General features: G+C 43.0%; 1 protein-coding gene across 1 annotated transcript in view; it reads right to left on the bottom strand.

Moving 5' to 3' along the window:
• Positions 1-1,819: 1,819 nt before the first annotated feature.
• The window catches only part of LOC130482710 (regulator of G-protein signaling 12-like), a 42,886-nt gene continuing 27,337 nt past the window's right edge, over positions 1,820-17,368 (bottom strand). Inside the window, exons 2-3 of the mRNA XM_056855533.1 lie at positions 15,126-15,242; positions 1,820-1,873 (exon numbers count right to left, since the gene is read on the bottom strand). Coding sequence (XP_056711511.1) covers positions 1,820-1,873; positions 15,126-15,242 — 171 coding nt within the window. The remainder of the gene's footprint in view (positions 1,874-15,125; positions 15,243-17,368) is intronic.

Genomic DNA, 17,368 nt, shown 5'->3' with positions numbered 1-17,368 from the left:
TGCACCTCATCCCGTGCGCAAGTATTCCCTCCACCCCAAAGCTGGCCAGCCTCTTTGTGTCACATGTCTTCTGTCTACATTCCTTCCCGCGGAAGATAGTGAGCGACAGGGGGGGGGGGCACCTATGTGGCCAAATTTTGGAAAGCTTTCCTTAAATTAGTGGGGGTGGAGCAGGGTCTCTCTAGTGCATTCCATCCCCAGACTGATGGGCAAACTGAACGTGTCAATGCTGTGTTAGAATGTTACCTTCGTTGTTATGTCAATTATCACCAAGACAATTGGGTTGAATGTTGCCTTTTGCTGAATATGCCTACAACAATGCTGTTCACCAATCCACAGGGTTTAGTCCATTTCAAGCTGTATATGGTCAAGACTTTGGTCCTATCGAACAGCTAAATATTTCCAGGGGGGAGGGCGATGGAGATGTAGCTACATGGGTAGAGGCAATTCATACCACCTGGCCCTGGCTGATAAAGAATTTGGAACGAGCCAAACGTAAATACAAGGCTCAGGCTGACAAACATCGATCTCCTTGCCAGGACTATAAAGTGGGGGACTTGGTCTACCTGTCTACCAAGAACCTTCGTTCCACCCATCCTTGTGACAAACTAAGTGCCAAATATGTGGGACCTTATCCCATGTCTCGTATCATCAACCCCGTGACAGTGGAACTCACTCTGCCAAAGGCACTCAGACGTATCCATCCAGTTTTCCATGTAAGCCTTTTGAAACCGCACACTCCCTCCCCGGAGTGGCATCCCGACCCGCTTCCTGAGCAACCGGTGATGGTGGGGGGGGGGAGCATTTCGAGGTTGCTAAAATCCTGGACTCTCGCATTCGCCACGGCTCCCTCCAGTAACTTGTTCGTTGGAAGCACTTCCCCCCTGCCTATGACGAATGGGTACACGCCTGCGACGTCGCCGCCCCTCGGCTAGTGCGAACCTTCCACTCCACCTACCCCCAGAAGCCATCCCCCTTTCGGGTCGGGAGGGGGCCCTAAGAGGAGCATGATGTCAGGAGCGGGCCTGTTCGGCTCCTCGGCTCCTCTGAGGTGTTATGACTTTCTCGCGCCTTCTTGCAGCTGCCTCGCTTTGTTGTTCTAACAGACACTTTATCTCGTGCATTCCTCTCCCGTGGGAAACTGAGTTACTATGCCAACCTGCCATATCAGCTATGCTAATATATATTACTAATTTGCGCAAGCCAGCCATTCTTGGCTAAGGTAGTTTGCAAGCACTGTTAACCTGTTTGATTTTTCCAATAAAGTCAACTTGCCTTAGGACTACCTGTCTGGGTTGTTGCTTTTGGGGATTCTTCGGGCCAAGGGCTCACACAAACAGCATTTGCAGACGCTGTGTCAGCAGCAAAGGCTGGCATCAGCCTGGCACAGTCTTTTAAACAAGTCTGCTACCATACTCTGTTTGCCAATGCCCATCCTAAGCCCAACTTCTGAACTATCGGCCCACCCTCATGACTCTTTGGCCTTGAAATCTGAGGGTCATGGAAGCTTAAATAAAGGAGCAGTAGAGGACAGTCGTGTTCAACTAACAGCCCACTAGAGCAGATTTCCATTGGCACCTTGACCCATCCAGCATTCTTGATCATGCTACACCAAAGATGGACAATTCTATCTCATCTACAGTCTCAAAACCATGACAAAACCAATGGCCCCTCAAACACCAGTTCTCGGAACATAAAACCCCTTGGATTTTTAGGCAGCCTACAAGATTACCAAACAAACAAGCATTGCCACTTTGTTGCTAAATCTGTCATCCATTGCCACAGCAGCTAATTAAGGAACTTCAGTTGTTTTCACACATTAATGCATTCCCCCAGAAAGCTTGAGCTTACCTCCATCAGACACAGCTGCAGACTGCAAAGAGAGAAAGAGAAAAACATGAGTTACACATAAGCCCCCATCAATAGTGAGCATAGCTGGCTAAGAAGCAAATGGTTAGTCTTCACACTGAAGCATGAAAACCATCATCCATAAACGACAAATAGTCAGAAAAACAGGAGGCAATTCTTATAGTGTCCTAAGTATTTGACACATTTAATGCACTTATTGCTGGACTTGGTCCGACGAAAATATTCTCACTGACTCAAATGAACGTAAAATCAAATTCTGGTTGCATTCAGTGTGGCACAGTGGCTAGAGTGTCAGATTATATACCGTATATACTCGGGTATAAGCCGACCCGAGTATAAGCCGAGGTGCCTAATTTCACCCCAAAAATGGGGAAAAATTAGGCACCCACGTATAAGCCAAGAGGGAAATGCACCCCCCCCCCGCAGGCTTACCTGATCGGGTTACAGGTGCACAGGCAGGCGGCGGCCCCCTCCCTGCGCGTAGGAGGCCCCGTAGGGTCAGCTGGCAAGCGGGAGGACCGGCCCAGGTGGGGGGGGAAGAAACCGCCACCGTGCAGAAGGCGCGATCGCGCAAAAGGCATGATCGGGTGGGGTGGGGAAGAAACCGCTGCCGCGCAGAAGGCGCGATCGGGTGGGGTGGGAGAAGCCGCCACCGCCGCCGCGCAGAAGGCGCGATCGGGTATGAAGCTGCCACCGCTGCCGTGCAAAAGGCGCGATCAGGTGGGCTGGGGGGGAGAAGGCGGGACAGCCCGCCCATCAGCTGGCCGGCGGGAGCGCTCTGAGAGAGGGCACGGGAGGTGAATTACCATATTGACCCGAGTATAAGCCGAGGTGAGTTTTTTAAGCCAAAATTATGGCTAAAAAACTCGGCTTATACTCGAGTATATACGGTATATATAAAGAAACTATATAATTTATTAGAAGTGCTATATAAGAATTAAAATTATTTAAAAACCGTTAAAATAGCACAATGACATTTCTTAAGATTGATGTCTGTCACCACAAGCCAAACGCGTTTTGGCCTATATGGCCTTCCTCAGTGGTCTATTTAAATGATACGAAAACATGCACACACATTACAAATATATTTACATGTACAGGCAATATACAACAGATCAGGCATGTAAAAGGTATATATTACCAATTACACCAACATCTGGTGGTATTGTCTTAGGTTTTTACGCTGAGCTGTATATGTCTCCCGCATAAATTGTGTGCAAGTATCAACCTATTCAGTGTCAGCCTTTCCTGTTTAATCTTTATCTGATACTCTTTCTAAAAAAAGTGATTCGCATCCTCCCAAATTCACTAACACCAGAATTAATCCTTTATTGTAGCTTTCCCATCAGCACATTGCATGGTTTTTGCCATCAGCAATCCTTGAGGGCTGCTGCAGGCATGTCCCTTCAAATGAACATAAGAAAGGCCCTGCTGGATCAGACCAAGGCCCATCAAGTCCAGCAGTCTGTTCACACAGTGGCCAACCAGGTGCCTCTAGGAAGCCACAAACAAGACGACTGCAGCAGCACCATCCTGCCTGTGTTCCACCGCACCCAAAATAATAGGCATGCTCCTCTGATACTAGAGAGAATAGGTATGTAGCATGACTAGTATCCATTCTAACTAACAGCCATGAATACCCCTTTCCTCCATGAATATGTCCACTCCCCTCTTAAAGCCCTCCAAGCTGGCAGCCATCACCACATCCTGGGGCAGGGAGTTCCACAATTTAACTATGCGTTGTGTGAATACTTCCTTTTATCTGTTTTGAATCTCTCACCCTCCAGCTTTAGCAGATGACCCCATGTTCTAGTATTATGGGAGAGGGAGAAACACTTCTCCCTGTCCACTCTCTCCAAACAATGCATAATTTTATAGACCTCTATCATGTCTCCCCTCAGCCGCCTTCTTTCCAAGCTAAACAGCCCTAAGTGTCTTAACTGCTTCCCATATGACAGTTGCTCTAGTCCCCTAATCATTTTGGTTGCTCTTTTCTGCACCTCCTCAAGCTCTGTAATATCCTTTTTTAGGTGTGGTGACCAGAACTGTACACAGTATTCCAAGTGTGGTCTCACCATAGATTTGTACAAGGGCAGTATGATATCAGCAGTTTTATTCTCAATTCCTCGTCTAATTATGGCCAGCATGGAATTTGCCTTTTTTACAGCAGCCGCACACTGGGTTGACATCTTCATTGAGCTATCCACTACCACCCCAAGATCCCTTTCTTGGTCTGTTGCTGCCAGCACAGATCCCAACAGTGTATATGTGAAATTGGGATTTTTTGTCCCAATATGCATCACTTTACACTTACTCACATTGAATCTCATTTGCCATTTTAATGCCCATTCTTCCAGTATGCAGAGATCCTTCTGGAGCTCTTCACAGTCCGATTTTGTTTTAACCACCCTAAATAATTTGGTGTCATCTGCAAACTCGGCTACTTCACTGTTTAACCCCAACTCCAGGTCATTGATGAACAGGTTGAAAAGCTCCAGTCCCAACACAGATCCCTGAGGCACCCCACTGCTCACATCCCGCCATTGTGAGAACTGACCATTGATTCCTACTCTCTGCTTCCTATTTTTCAGCCAGCTCTCAATCCATAAGAAGACTTGTCCTCTTATCCCGTGACTATGAAGTTTGCTTAGCACTCTTTGTTGGGGGACTTTGTCAAAAGCTTTTTGGAAATTCAAAAACTGATTCCTGAAATAAGTGCAAAATGTACGAATGGAAGTGTATGTATATGTTTGTTTGTTATTTTTTCTTTTGAAAATGTTAATAAAATATCTTTAAAAAAGAAGAAGCACTGATCAGATTTGCAGCCCCCCCCCCCCAGTTGCACTGATTTTTTTAAAAGTTACTTTTGAAACTGATCACTTGATACACTGGCTAAGTTTGGCCATTTCCCATGCATCAAAAAGTGACTAGTTCAAATCTGTAATGGATTTATTATTGGTGGCCTTTGGGCAAGCCATGATTTCAGCATCTGATCTGTAAAACTACGTCTACTAATAATAAATCCATATGCGGATAACAACAATGTTCTAGCTGAAAGGGATATTTATTTACTTGATTTAAAATATTTATATCCCACCTTTCGGCATCACTCAGGTGGCTGTTGTAAGGGTAACAGCAGTAATTTATGAGAAGGCACTATACGTTGAGTTTTCCAGCTTCCTCCTAGCTGAAAGCATCGTGACAACACTGGGAATAAACAGCCCTCCTGTGCCACACACCGTCAGGTATGAGGAGCCACGATTGAAAGGCTAAAGTGGGGACCCTTCGCTTGGCATCCTAGCCACTGTTTTCAACTTTCTGGATTTCAGATAGAAAACAGAAATTATTATGCAGATTACATTTTCATTGGAATTGTTAAAATTTAAATTCAAATGAACATGGAAGCTGCATCATAATCTTAATTGTTCATCCATAACCTAGAAAGTTGAAAACAGTAGCTATGATTCTGAGACATAGAACTCTTTTACAATTATTCTCAGCTGGAAAACTTTAACATTAGCATTAACCATGTAAATACGGGATGTCATTCATAAATACCATTACTGTGAAATCAGTGCCTTTCAAGATATATTGTTTTCTACATAATACTTTCACCCTTATTTCCTGTCCCATAGAAAACTAAATTTGTTTTGAAATTTTAAAAACATATTCTCTTAAAGGAATTATCTCTTCCTTATTTAAGAGAGTATGTCAGTATTTCTTAACTCTTCCTTATTTAAGAGGTAAAACATGCTCTTTTTTCAAAATAAGAAAGAAACTGTGAGAAGACAATATGGGCATAAGAAGCAAATTAGGTGCTCCACAATTATTTGGTAACATTTCCTTACTTCAAAATGGCATTCACATTGTTTTATTTCCACTTCTACTTTATTTGCTTGCATCAAAACACCACAGCAAAGCAGAAGAAAGCTGAAGTGAGAATTTTATTGTTAAACTGGAAAACAGTAACTAGTCATCAAGGTCAAACAAAACATAGCTCTTAAAAATGAAATTTGCTACTTCCCCCCCCACACACACACACACCCAAAAATACGAACTTGTGTAATCTATTGCAAACATAAGCAGTTGGCACCACAAGCCGAGGACTTATCAACTCAGTCCTCATCCCCAAAAACCTGTAAACTTCAAGTTTACATTGAAATTTGAGGAGCAACCTAAGACATTGTAAATACCACACAATTTCTTTTACTTAACCGTAACATAAACCCTGAACTTTGAATATAGAATTCCAGGTCCTAATTTCTAACGCAAGAATGTTGTTTGTGAGCTGAAATAAAAATCACATGACTTACCTGTTCATCATAAGAGAAAGCAGTTATTTTTGCCAGAAGTACCCTTCCTAAATTCATCTTTATTTTAGATGAAGGAGCATTTTCTCAAGCTTTCCAAGAGCGAAAATCAACCACCCCATACTATTCACTGCCAGTACAAAATGCCTGTAAAGTTTAGAAGCACTGCACATGAAGTTCTATTTTACTCCCTTTATGTTACCCATAGCAACCGGTCACTGCAGAAAGCCATGTTCTTTATGAATTCAGATTATCTCTCAATTATCTCACACAAAAGGGCCAGTTTAGGTAAATATCAATCTAGTATTTAACCAGTCCTTTCTCTAATAAATCATATAACATACTTTATTAGATTCTTAACCATGTGTACACAAAAACATTACTATGATTACAGCTGTGTTATGCTTTCATTCCATACCAGTGCAGAAAACCGAACATGGCAATAGGTGCAGAATTTTACATCTTGAGAATCTTAGTTTTCTTCTATTTAAAAAATAAAAAAGATATGCTCGGAAATATAAGCAATGCCTGATGACATATCAGAAGTTAGAGAGGTGGCTGTGGAAGATTTTCAGTGGTTGGGACTTCAGGCCCCTTACCTCCTAAAACAAGCAAAACTAGAATGGATCAGGGAGGATGAATCGGATTTTTAAAGCATATAAATAAATAAATTTCACTGTGTCCACAATTTGCTTAGCACTGAATCCATGATCAACTGCATCTAAGAAACCTGACTTAACTGAGACACAAAAGGGCATGGGTTGTATTTATCATTGTGCAAATTACAAATATTTATACTCCGTCAACCAAAGAATACAGGCATTTCCATGACACAGTGAAACACTGCCTTAGGTTCTAACCATGTTTTCACTAGCAAAAAGTACTTCATCCAAAGTTAAAAGGGGGGGATGTCAACGTTTTGTTGGTTCTTCTCTCCCATTGTAGATCCCCACTTTGCCCCCAATGCTGACCTTGGGGGTCCACTGAACAAAGGAGCACAATTTCAGGGGACACAGCTGGCTGCAAAGGGAGAGAGAAAAGCTTTACTTCTCTGAACACCAACTTGCTCATGCAAGACAGGATCTAATAGAATTTACTGCTCAGTTTACAGGATAATCCTAAAAACACTTTTCTGGTAGTAAGCCCCTGAGTAGACTTGCTTAGGATTGCTCTCTTTAGTCTTTGAGAAACGGATCTAACTGAATGTCCTTATATGTGTACAGAGATAACCTAACAGAGACCCTTTCGGATATAAACTCTGTTAAAAGGCATGTGGGTTGCATGACCAGAGATTTGGGGATTAAACTCCTAGACAGAACGTAGGTTCAATTAAGTTGCAAACATATGTTATATGAATGAATGGCCAATGGCTATATACAATAAACATATTCATTCATTCACGTATATCAACTAATTAGTATGCAAAAGTGGGGGACCTAACAGGACTTGAAGGGGCATCTCAGGCTTTCCTTTCCTGAAAGCCCCCATAGCCTCTTCCCTTTTCCTGTTTCCTTCAGGCTTACTGCACCATCAATTTACTCCAAATTATTAGCGTGGTCGAATGGCTGCGCAGTCAGATTTCCCCCCCACCCCGCACCGTGGCTAAATTCATCAATGTATTGACAACTGCCTGTCTGCACTTTCCCCCGGGGAGCGTCGCATAATTCATGATGTCATGGATGTGCAACAAGCTCCCCTTCCTCCCTTTTTAATTTTTTGCAAACTTCATTCCGGCAGCCTGCAGCCTGGGGACTGCATCTCCGCTCAGACCCTCTACTGTCCCTATAAAAATGTCCACAAGCACATACAAATTGGGACAAGCAGCGTGAGAAGCCGGACAGAACTTGCACAGGGTTGAGCGAGGGAGACTGCAAGACCAAGCAAGGAATTTTCTCCCGTTGCTGCCACCTTCATTTGAATACTGCAGTCCCACAGTCTTCACAGAACTCATTTAATTATAATAAACACTGCACAAAGTTGCTGGTGTTTCTGCAAAGCCCTTGTTCTGGAGGAATCCCTGCTCAGAGAGCTTGCATAACTGCTCTCCAAATTTCTCTCCATTTTTTTTTAGTTCACTTTAGGCACAGTCGGGTGCCTGAGGATTTATTTTTTAAAAAGCTACACTTTCAACTCTATGATAAGGAAGGGCTGAAGACAGGAGAGCAGATAAAGGTAAGTTGGCTGGTGAGTAGAAAGGAGAGTGGAAGGGCTAACACACTGTTTGAAACGTTTATTGAGACGTTTTATTGATTAATGAATCATAGAGTTGGAAGGGGCCATACAGGCCATCTAGTCCAACCCCCTGCTTAATGCAGGATCAGCATAGAGCATCCTTGACAAGTGCTTGTCCAGCCTCTGCTTAAAGACTGTCAGTAAGGGGGAGCTCACCTCCCTAGGTAGTTGATTCCACTGTTGAACAACTCTTACCATAAAAAATGTTTCCCTAATATCCAGCCGGTAACTTTCCAATTTAAACCCATTATTGCGAGTCCTATCCTCTGCTGCCAAAAGAAACAGCTCACTGCCCTCCTCTAAGGGACAGCCCTTCAAAAACTTAACGAGAGCAATCGTGTCCCCCCTCAACCTCCTCTTCTCCCTAGTAGACATGCCCAAGTCCCTCAGCCTTTCCTCATAGGGCTTGGTCTCCAGGTCCCTGATCATCCTCGTCACTCTCCTCTGCACCCACTTGATTCTGTCCACATCCTTTTTGAAGTGAGGCCTCCAGAAGTGCACACAATACTCTAGGTGCAGCCTGACCAATGCAGTGTACAGCGAAACTATGACATCTTGCGATTTGGATGTTATACCTCTGTTGATACATCCCAAGAACGCATTAGCCTTTTTCGTCGCTGCATCAGCCTGTCTGCTCATATTTAACTTACGTAGCCCAAGATCCTGTTCACACACACTGATACCCAGAAGTGTACTCCACGTCCAGTTTGCATGTTCCTCATTTTTGTTACCAAGATGTAGAACTCTGCACTTCTCGTTGTTGAACTGCATCTTGTCCATATCCGTCTACTTTTCCAGTATGTTCAGATCTCACTGAATTCTATCTCTATCTTTTGGTATGTTCGCTGCTCCTCCCAATTTGGCATCATCTGCAAATTTAATGAGTGGTCCCTCCACACTCTCATCCAGATCACTGATTAAAATATTGAAAAGTACCGGGTCCAGAACTGAACCCTGTGGCACCCCACTGGACACCACTCTCCGTTCAGATGAAATGCCATTGACAACTACTCTTTGAGTGCGGTTCTCCAACCTGTTCCCTATCCACCTAACTATAGTAGAGTCCAGTCCACAGGCCTCTAATTTACCCATCAGAACATCATGGGGAACCCTGTCAAAAGCTTTACTTCACTGAAATCCAGGTGAACAACATTGACGGGATTCTCTCAATCCAGTAAGCTCGATCAAAGAAGGAAATGAGGTTGGTCTGGCAGGACCTGTTGGGGACAAATCCGTGCTGATTTCTCCGGATCACCAAGTTGTCCTTCAGGTGCTCGCAGATTGATCTCTAAAATCTGCTCCAGTATCCTGCCACTGGGCAGCCTCTCCCTGGAAAACGATGGCCCAGTTGCCCGGAGCCAGCTGAGCTGGGCCCATCTTCACTGGGGGAAACCTGCAAGAACTGGCAGGGGGCTCCTCACTTTCTCCCACATCCCCTCCCCATCTTTCCCTCATCCCAGCAATTCTCATACCTTCGCCTTTCCCTATTTTCATCTCGCCTTCACACCTGCCCACCAATCTACCTTTTACCTGCTCCCCATCTCATTTATTTACTTCATTTATATCCTGCTTTTCTCTACAATGTAGCTTATATCATTCTCTTTTCCATTTTATCATCTCCCTCCCCATCTTCAGCTATGTTTGTTATTTATTTACTTAATTCATAACCCACCTTTCTTCACACTGGGGTCCAAAGAAGCTGACATTATTCTTCTCTCCTCCTTTTTATCCCCACAACAACCCTGTGAGTTGGTTTAAGCAGGAAGTATGTGACTAAACTAAAATCGGAAGAGCCCTGTGGTGCAAAGTGGTAAGCTGCAGTACTGCAGTCCAAGCTCTGCTCATGACCTGAGTTCGATCCCGACGGAAGTCGGTTTCAGGTAGCCGACTCAAGGTTGACTCAGCCTGCCATCCTTCCGAGGTCGGTAAAACGAGTACCCGGCTTGCTGGGGGTAAAGGGAAGATGACTGGGGAAGGCACTGGCAAACCACCCCGTAAACAAAGTCTGCCTAGAAAACTTTGGGATGTGACGTTACCCCATGGGTCAGGAATGACCTGGTGCTTGCACAGGGGACCTTTACCTTAACCTAAAATCACCTAGTGATTCCTCAAGAAGATGGGGATTGGAACTTATACCACACTGGGTTCCCTAGAGTGACTACTGTTGAACAGTAGCAAGCAGCCAGGACTAGTTGAGTCATGTAAGCCAGGTGGTATCAAGTCACTCAAAGGTTGCTGCCAGGCCTAGGGTTGCCAACTTCCAGGTGGGAACTGGAGAGCTGCCAGAATTACAACTGAATTCCAGTGGGCAGAGATATGTCCTCCTGAGGCCTTTCCCCTTCCCAAACCCTGCCATCCCCAGACTCCACACAAAATCTCCAGGAGTTTTCCAACCTAGAGCTGGCAAACCTAGCCAAGCCTGGTCCCAATGAGCCCTCCTTCAAAGGCCAAAATAGGCCTGGAAAGGACCTTGCCCTCTTCCCCAGCTTTTTTACTCCCAGAAACCCAGCCTGCAATACTGCCTTTTACTGACAGAAACCAATCCTGGAATTCTGGCAAAACTGATGTGGTTGCCTAGCAGCAGCCAGCCACTGAGGGAATCCGTTGCTTAAAGCTACAGGCATCCCTTTTATAACTTTTGGGGTTTTTTTTAAACCCTCCAATGTTTTGTTTTTTTTTTGGTTTTTTTTTAGATTTCTCATTTTTCTGCAAACCAGTCACAGCTCCAGATTTAAGTATCCTCAGACCTGGCTGACTTCACTGTTAGTATACAGATGATGATGATACTAATTCATGCTTATTAAGATATATGTAAGAAATTTGATTTAAAGCAGTGATTTAAATCAGTTACTTTTCTTGATGATTAAAATCTTATTTGAATCCATGATTTAAATTGCCTTGATTTAAACCATTGCATCCCGGAATAAATTATGCAAAATAGCCCCAACTGCAGAATTACTGAAGCTTTTCTTCGTGAAGCATTTAGATTGAAGTGATGAAAACTTAAGATTTTTGTACACCGAGCCCTGTGTACAATATTCTCATAAATCAGAATTCCCAGGTTTTTATACTGGATGAATGAAAAAAAAGTATGGCCTACCAAGTAAGTAATAATTTGTGTTTTTCATTGTTGCTAGTATATAACTCTATATTTACAAAGATATGCAGCAAGTAAGAACTTGCCCTACAGTGTTTCGTTCAAGCTGTAGATGGGAAATACCAGAGGAAAATCCTGTTAGATATAAACTAATGATTTCTTGATTTATTTTTCACTACATTTATAGAAAAGCACAACCCAATATTTGAGGGGCAATACAAATTTCACCAAATCAATAAAGGTGGGGAGTCTTTTTATTAACTGGATCCCAATTACTGAATAGACACAATTGTGGTGGATGGGGGGAGGGCGGGGAAGCCAGCATGAAACCTCCATGAAAGCAAGTCTTCCCTCTTCCCTGGAAACAATGACACCACTATTCTGGGGCAATTTTTTAAAACCCCGTGCCGGCAGAGCAGAAGCAGCCTCATAGAAAACAGCTATTCCTCCCTCACCCAGATCTTCAAGATCTCCAACAGCCAGGCAGACAAACAACAATATCCCGGGGATATGGAGGTGCTTTTTGGCAGCCAGCCTGTTATCTTGTCACCAGAACTGGCTTAAACTTCATAACAGCTGAGGCATCTGCCCGGGCATCACAACTCATCAGGGATCCACTCTAACAGAAACAGCATGTGAACCTGGGCTCTCAGCACATAACTGAGAAAGCATCCAGAATTCTCTGTTCACCCCATCCAACCTCACCTACAATGGGAAAAAAAACTCTGAGATATTCTTGCTCGTTATACATATTATCAGGTCATTTTTAGCGAGATGGTGGGAAAGGATTGCAAAATACTGTCAACACGGCAATGTGTTTTCTTATGCTTTACAGAGACACACCATAAAGAAAGATAAACAATTGGTTGATCAAATGCACAGACCATTACATGCTAAACTTCCTAAACCACAGAAGTTGCCTCCCCAGGTTATAATACTAGACCAGGGTGGCCAGCGCTAAATGTGCAGGTGCAGAGATGCTCAATCCTGTGCTGTTCCTTTGGCATGCCAAACTGCAGAAGGGAATCAGGCCGGAACCACGGCTCCGATCTTGCTGTCTATATGCCTGGTTTTCCAAAATGAAGAGAACTGTGCTGCCTCAAGGATCATTTCCCTTGCCTCTGCATTGATATTAAGCATGCGTAAGATGGTTGTTGGTGCTGTTGCCAAGTGCCTTCTTGTACTCATACAAAATATAGAAGCTTATTTTTTGGGTGTTAATTACAAACACAGAGACACTTTTACCAACAAGAAGCAGCCAAAATCATGAAGAAACCATACACACTTCTTAAGAGCTGACCATCAGGAGCTAGTTGGAAATGAACATATTTATTACTGAACTGGTTTTTGTCTCTTTGGCATGTATTACTCTTTGATAACGCATCTGGTGTCTCTGGTTTTCTTTATTACCACACCCTTCTTTGCTTCATTTTGCAAACTTCAGTAGTTCATTGCTGAGTCATTTTTATAAAACATATATTCTATTAATACAAAGTAAATAAACAAACGCAAACAATAAATCTTAAACCCAGTAAGAGCCATAAAAAGCAGCCAGCATATAAACAAACCATATTAATTCAAGACATTTTTAGTATCTTTGTACATTTAAAATTACTATCAGCAAATCACAGTACAAAGGCACAGTATAAATAGCATAAAATCTTATTGGAAACTCCTTTCCAGCTCAACATTGTATGTTATTTATACTAATAAATAAGCATATTAAGACCTAATTCTTGAGATACAAGTTACAGATTTTTGCTGGAACTATAAACACTAAAACTAAAGAAAGCTCCTTAAACCACCTTTCTAATTTCCATACACTTAAAAAATGAAACATACTTACAGATACTTGACTAACATTGTAAGTTTTATCCATGAATAAACAGTCCCTCAGGGACTTCTCTCTCATTTTAAGTAAACGAGCGAGCTATCAAGTTGCTGCCAAACACATATTTACTTCTTCATTCCAGCAAAACAAATGCAGTCAGTCGAGGTGTCTTCTTTCTTCCCAATGGAGTCCCACCCAGATTAATCTCCAGTTTATACATCTACCCATCCAAACAAAAAGCTACACATGCAGCCTTTAAATTGTTGCTGAGATAGTTCTGCATAACAATGAGCCACCTGTGAGATAACATACTGGTGGTGAATCTTCTACTACATAAAATGCTCATCAAAAGGCTTCTGAAGTCCTCATTTTCAAACTCTAACTAGCTCTAAGATTGAGCAGTCTTACAAGCCTGTTGCAATTTTCTCTGGTTTCAACTTGTAGAAGCATGTTCTTTCAAGATTACAATCATACGCAAGCCTATTATGCTATTTGTTCTTTCCTACTTCTCAGTTCCTTGCCCCTTTGAGTAAGCATCAGAAGTTTACAGGATTCTTTTTCCTGGTAGAACAGGATTCTCATCAATTTCAGTACCACACCCATTTACTCCAATTCACCAGGTTACAAGTGCTGAGGCCACTTTGTCATGCCATGTAGAATTCAAACTCCAATGTCAAAAGAGTCATTTTATGGAACAATATCTACTCAGCCTCCTCATATGTGGAAACTAAACAGAGATTTTTCCTCCATCGTATAGTAGACATCTTGCTGCCATGAGGGCTAGAAATGTTTAATGAAAGGACTCACAAAATAGCCTCTTATACCACATGTCTCAGGGACTTCAAACTGAATGCCCAGAAAATATTGTAACAAAAATTCCATAGTAGTCCGGTGCAACAGAAACTGCATCACATATATCTATATACATCTAATTCTGAACATGGCCCCAGAACGTGGAACAAATAATCCACACAATGGGGCTATATACAGACAGGAAGGATTTTTCTACCCCAGGTTTGCAGAAACGTTTTTAAGAGGTGTTGGTTAACCCCCACCCTCAGCCCCCCCCAAAAAAAACCCAGAAAATGTGGACTTTGTGATTGCTTAGGCAGTCTAAGAAGCGGCTGGGAGCAGGAGACAAAGTGGTAAGTGGGGAGGTGGAAGAAAGGAGAGAAAGGCCTGGGAAAAGAGATAAAGAGAAAAGAATGAATAATACAGTGTATGAGAAGAAAGCAGAGAACATGCTGGTGGAGAGAAAGAGAGAGAGGAAAACAAGGTGGAAGAAAGAAGCTAATCGCTAGACAATGGAGATCAGTTCCCCTGGAGAAAATGGATGCCTTGGAGGGTGGGCTTTGTGGCATTGTACCCCACTGAGGTCCCTGTCCTCTCCAGGCTCCATCTCCAAATCTCCAGGAGTTTCCCAATCTGGATCTGGCAACCTTACCCCACCCCCAATGCCCCGTTGGTGGCCAAGGGGGACCTGGCAACCCCAGAAACTGTCAAGAAGCGGAGAAAATCAGTGCCAGATAACATAGGGGTGGGATTTCCTCCCCCCCCCACCCTGCAACCTCACAGATCCGTAGCTTATTAGAACATGATATTAATTAATGCATTCAGTGTAAAATAATACATTTACTTTACATTTAATCAAGAAAATATATTCTGGCTTTCCTTGAATCTACAGATCAAGCATCAAAATGAATGGACTTTTTAATACCTGTTCATTTGCATCATTTGAAGTCTGTTTTCATTAGAAACACTGAAAGTTTAGAGTCATAAATATTACCTCAAGATCATCAAGTGAACGAGTAATGCTGAATCTCTTTGACCGTCCAAATGATCTTCTACCAGAGGAACGTTGGGGAGCTTGTGAAAATCCAGAAGTATGTCCAAACTTTGCACACTAAACAAGACAGGAGAGACATGTGTTGAACTGTATTTTTACAATATATGTTTATTCTCTGAAAAGCAAGGTTACTTTAATTCTGCTGTCCCTTCAGATAACAATAAGTCTCCAAAAGAAGATTTCACTTTACCAAGTTCTGGAACTGTGTATAGAAGTTCCGAGTAGTCATGAGAAGGGCCTACATTTGACATTTTTGCTCTAATCTGCTAAACCATTGGCTAGCAATTGACAGAAACATAGTATAGATCGTGGTCCCCTATATTCAGAAGTGCAACCAGCAACCAATAAGGAGCTACCAGTGTGCTTACTGTTCTTAAAAAATGCCCCAGCGTCTGCCTGACTTTGTATATAGAGTGGTAATAGTGTCTTCAAATGCAGTACAATTTGTATAGGTGCTGCTGTTAGTATCTGTTTGTATTACAGATAACAGAATGAAGGTGGAATCCCTTTCTTACAAACTGGGGGCTACAAGGAATTATGGGACGTCTGAACAGTTAGAAACTTGTCTCAATATTGCAGCAACCCAACACGGGAGCGCTGGAGCTAGACGGGCTGCTTCCAGCTCACCTAACTGTCAGCCTCAACAGCATCCCCCAATTCCAATTTCACCCTCGAGCCGAGGATACCACAAATTGTTAGGAGCTCTACCTCCTTTATAACTTACAGTTTCTTAATGGGTATAATGAAGAAGAAAAAGAAGAAGAAGAAGAGTTGGTTTTTATATGCTGACTTTCTCTACCACTTAAGGAAGAATCAAACTGGCTTACAATTACGTTCCCTTCCCCTCCCCACAACAGACACCCTGTGAGGTAGGTGGGGCTGAGAGAGCTCGAAGAGAGCTGTGACTAGCCCAAAGTCACCCAGATGGCTTCATGTGGAGGAATGGGGAAACCAACCTGGTTCACCAGATTAGCGTCCGCCGTTCATGTGGAAGAGTGGGGAATCAAACCTGGTTCTCCAGATTAGAGTCCACTGCTCCAAACCACTGGTCTTAACCACTGCACGTTGCTGGCTCTCTTAATTAGGACATAATGGAAATGCTTTTCCTTCCATTCTAATTAATCCCGCTACTTTAACACTTTTAGCTTGGACATGGTCAGAGCCCTAAAAGCAAACAGCATTCTGTACTGGTGAGGGAAGTAATTAAGGTAGAGGGAAGCACACCGTCTCTCCACAATATCATAAGCTTTTGGATGCCAAACCAAGCTAAGTCCCCTCCCCTCTCCGTTTCTTTTCTCCCCCTTTAATTGCCCTTAATAGTCCATGCTTCCTAAAGGATAATAATTATGCTCAGTATTTTTTAACCACCAGAAGGGTATTTTTTTAAATTAATAAACTAATATTTTTTCTGCTTACCCAAGTTTGCACAAATCCCTATCTGAGAGTGGTCCATTTTGCTGTGCTGATAGGCACAGGACCATCTGTTTTGCTAACAGAAGGAGTGGTGATATTTCCCCATAGCAGAGAATATAAAAATGTCCATGCCCTTTCAAAGGACTATTGGATGCTGAGAAATATATAGCACTTGTTAGGAAGAGGGAAAACTCCCCAAGGTGGTTGAGTATTTTTACCTACTTTAAATAATTCTAGTAAGAGTCAAAGGCAGCTAATAAGGTATCATAAAAACATATCCAATTAAAACTGCAAACAAACCAGCAAACACACCAAGAAGACAACTCCTATTTACATATTTACAAAGAAACACATCATTGTGTACACCAAACTGCCCACTAAAACAGCGTAGCTTTACTGCCCATCTCAAAGCCTACAGCAACACAGTCATGAGTTTCTACGGGAAGCTCATTCCACAGCAGCAGAGCTACGGCTCAGAAGGCGGGATGGGGGTGGGGTAGTAGCCAAGCACAAGACACCCAAAGAAGGCCCAGTCAACAGGCTTTGATTGGAAGAGTACAGCGGGAACAGGGATCATATGGAAGAAATCTTTAGATAAGAGGGCCCAGGTAAGGTTGCCAACCTCCAGGTACTAGCTGAAGATCTCCTGCTATTACAACTGACCTCCAGTCAACAGAGATCAGGTCACCTGGAGAAAAATGTCCGCTTTGGCAATTGGACTCTATGGCAATGAAGTCCCTCCCCTCCCCAAGCCCCGCCCTCCTCAGGCT

This window comes from Euleptes europaea, chromosome 9, assembly GCF_029931775.1.
Source record: "Euleptes europaea isolate rEulEur1 chromosome 9, rEulEur1.hap1, whole genome shotgun sequence".
Taxonomy (NCBI): domain Eukaryota; kingdom Metazoa; phylum Chordata; class Lepidosauria; order Squamata; family Sphaerodactylidae; genus Euleptes; species Euleptes europaea.
This window is presented reverse-complemented; position numbering and strand designations above follow the sequence as displayed.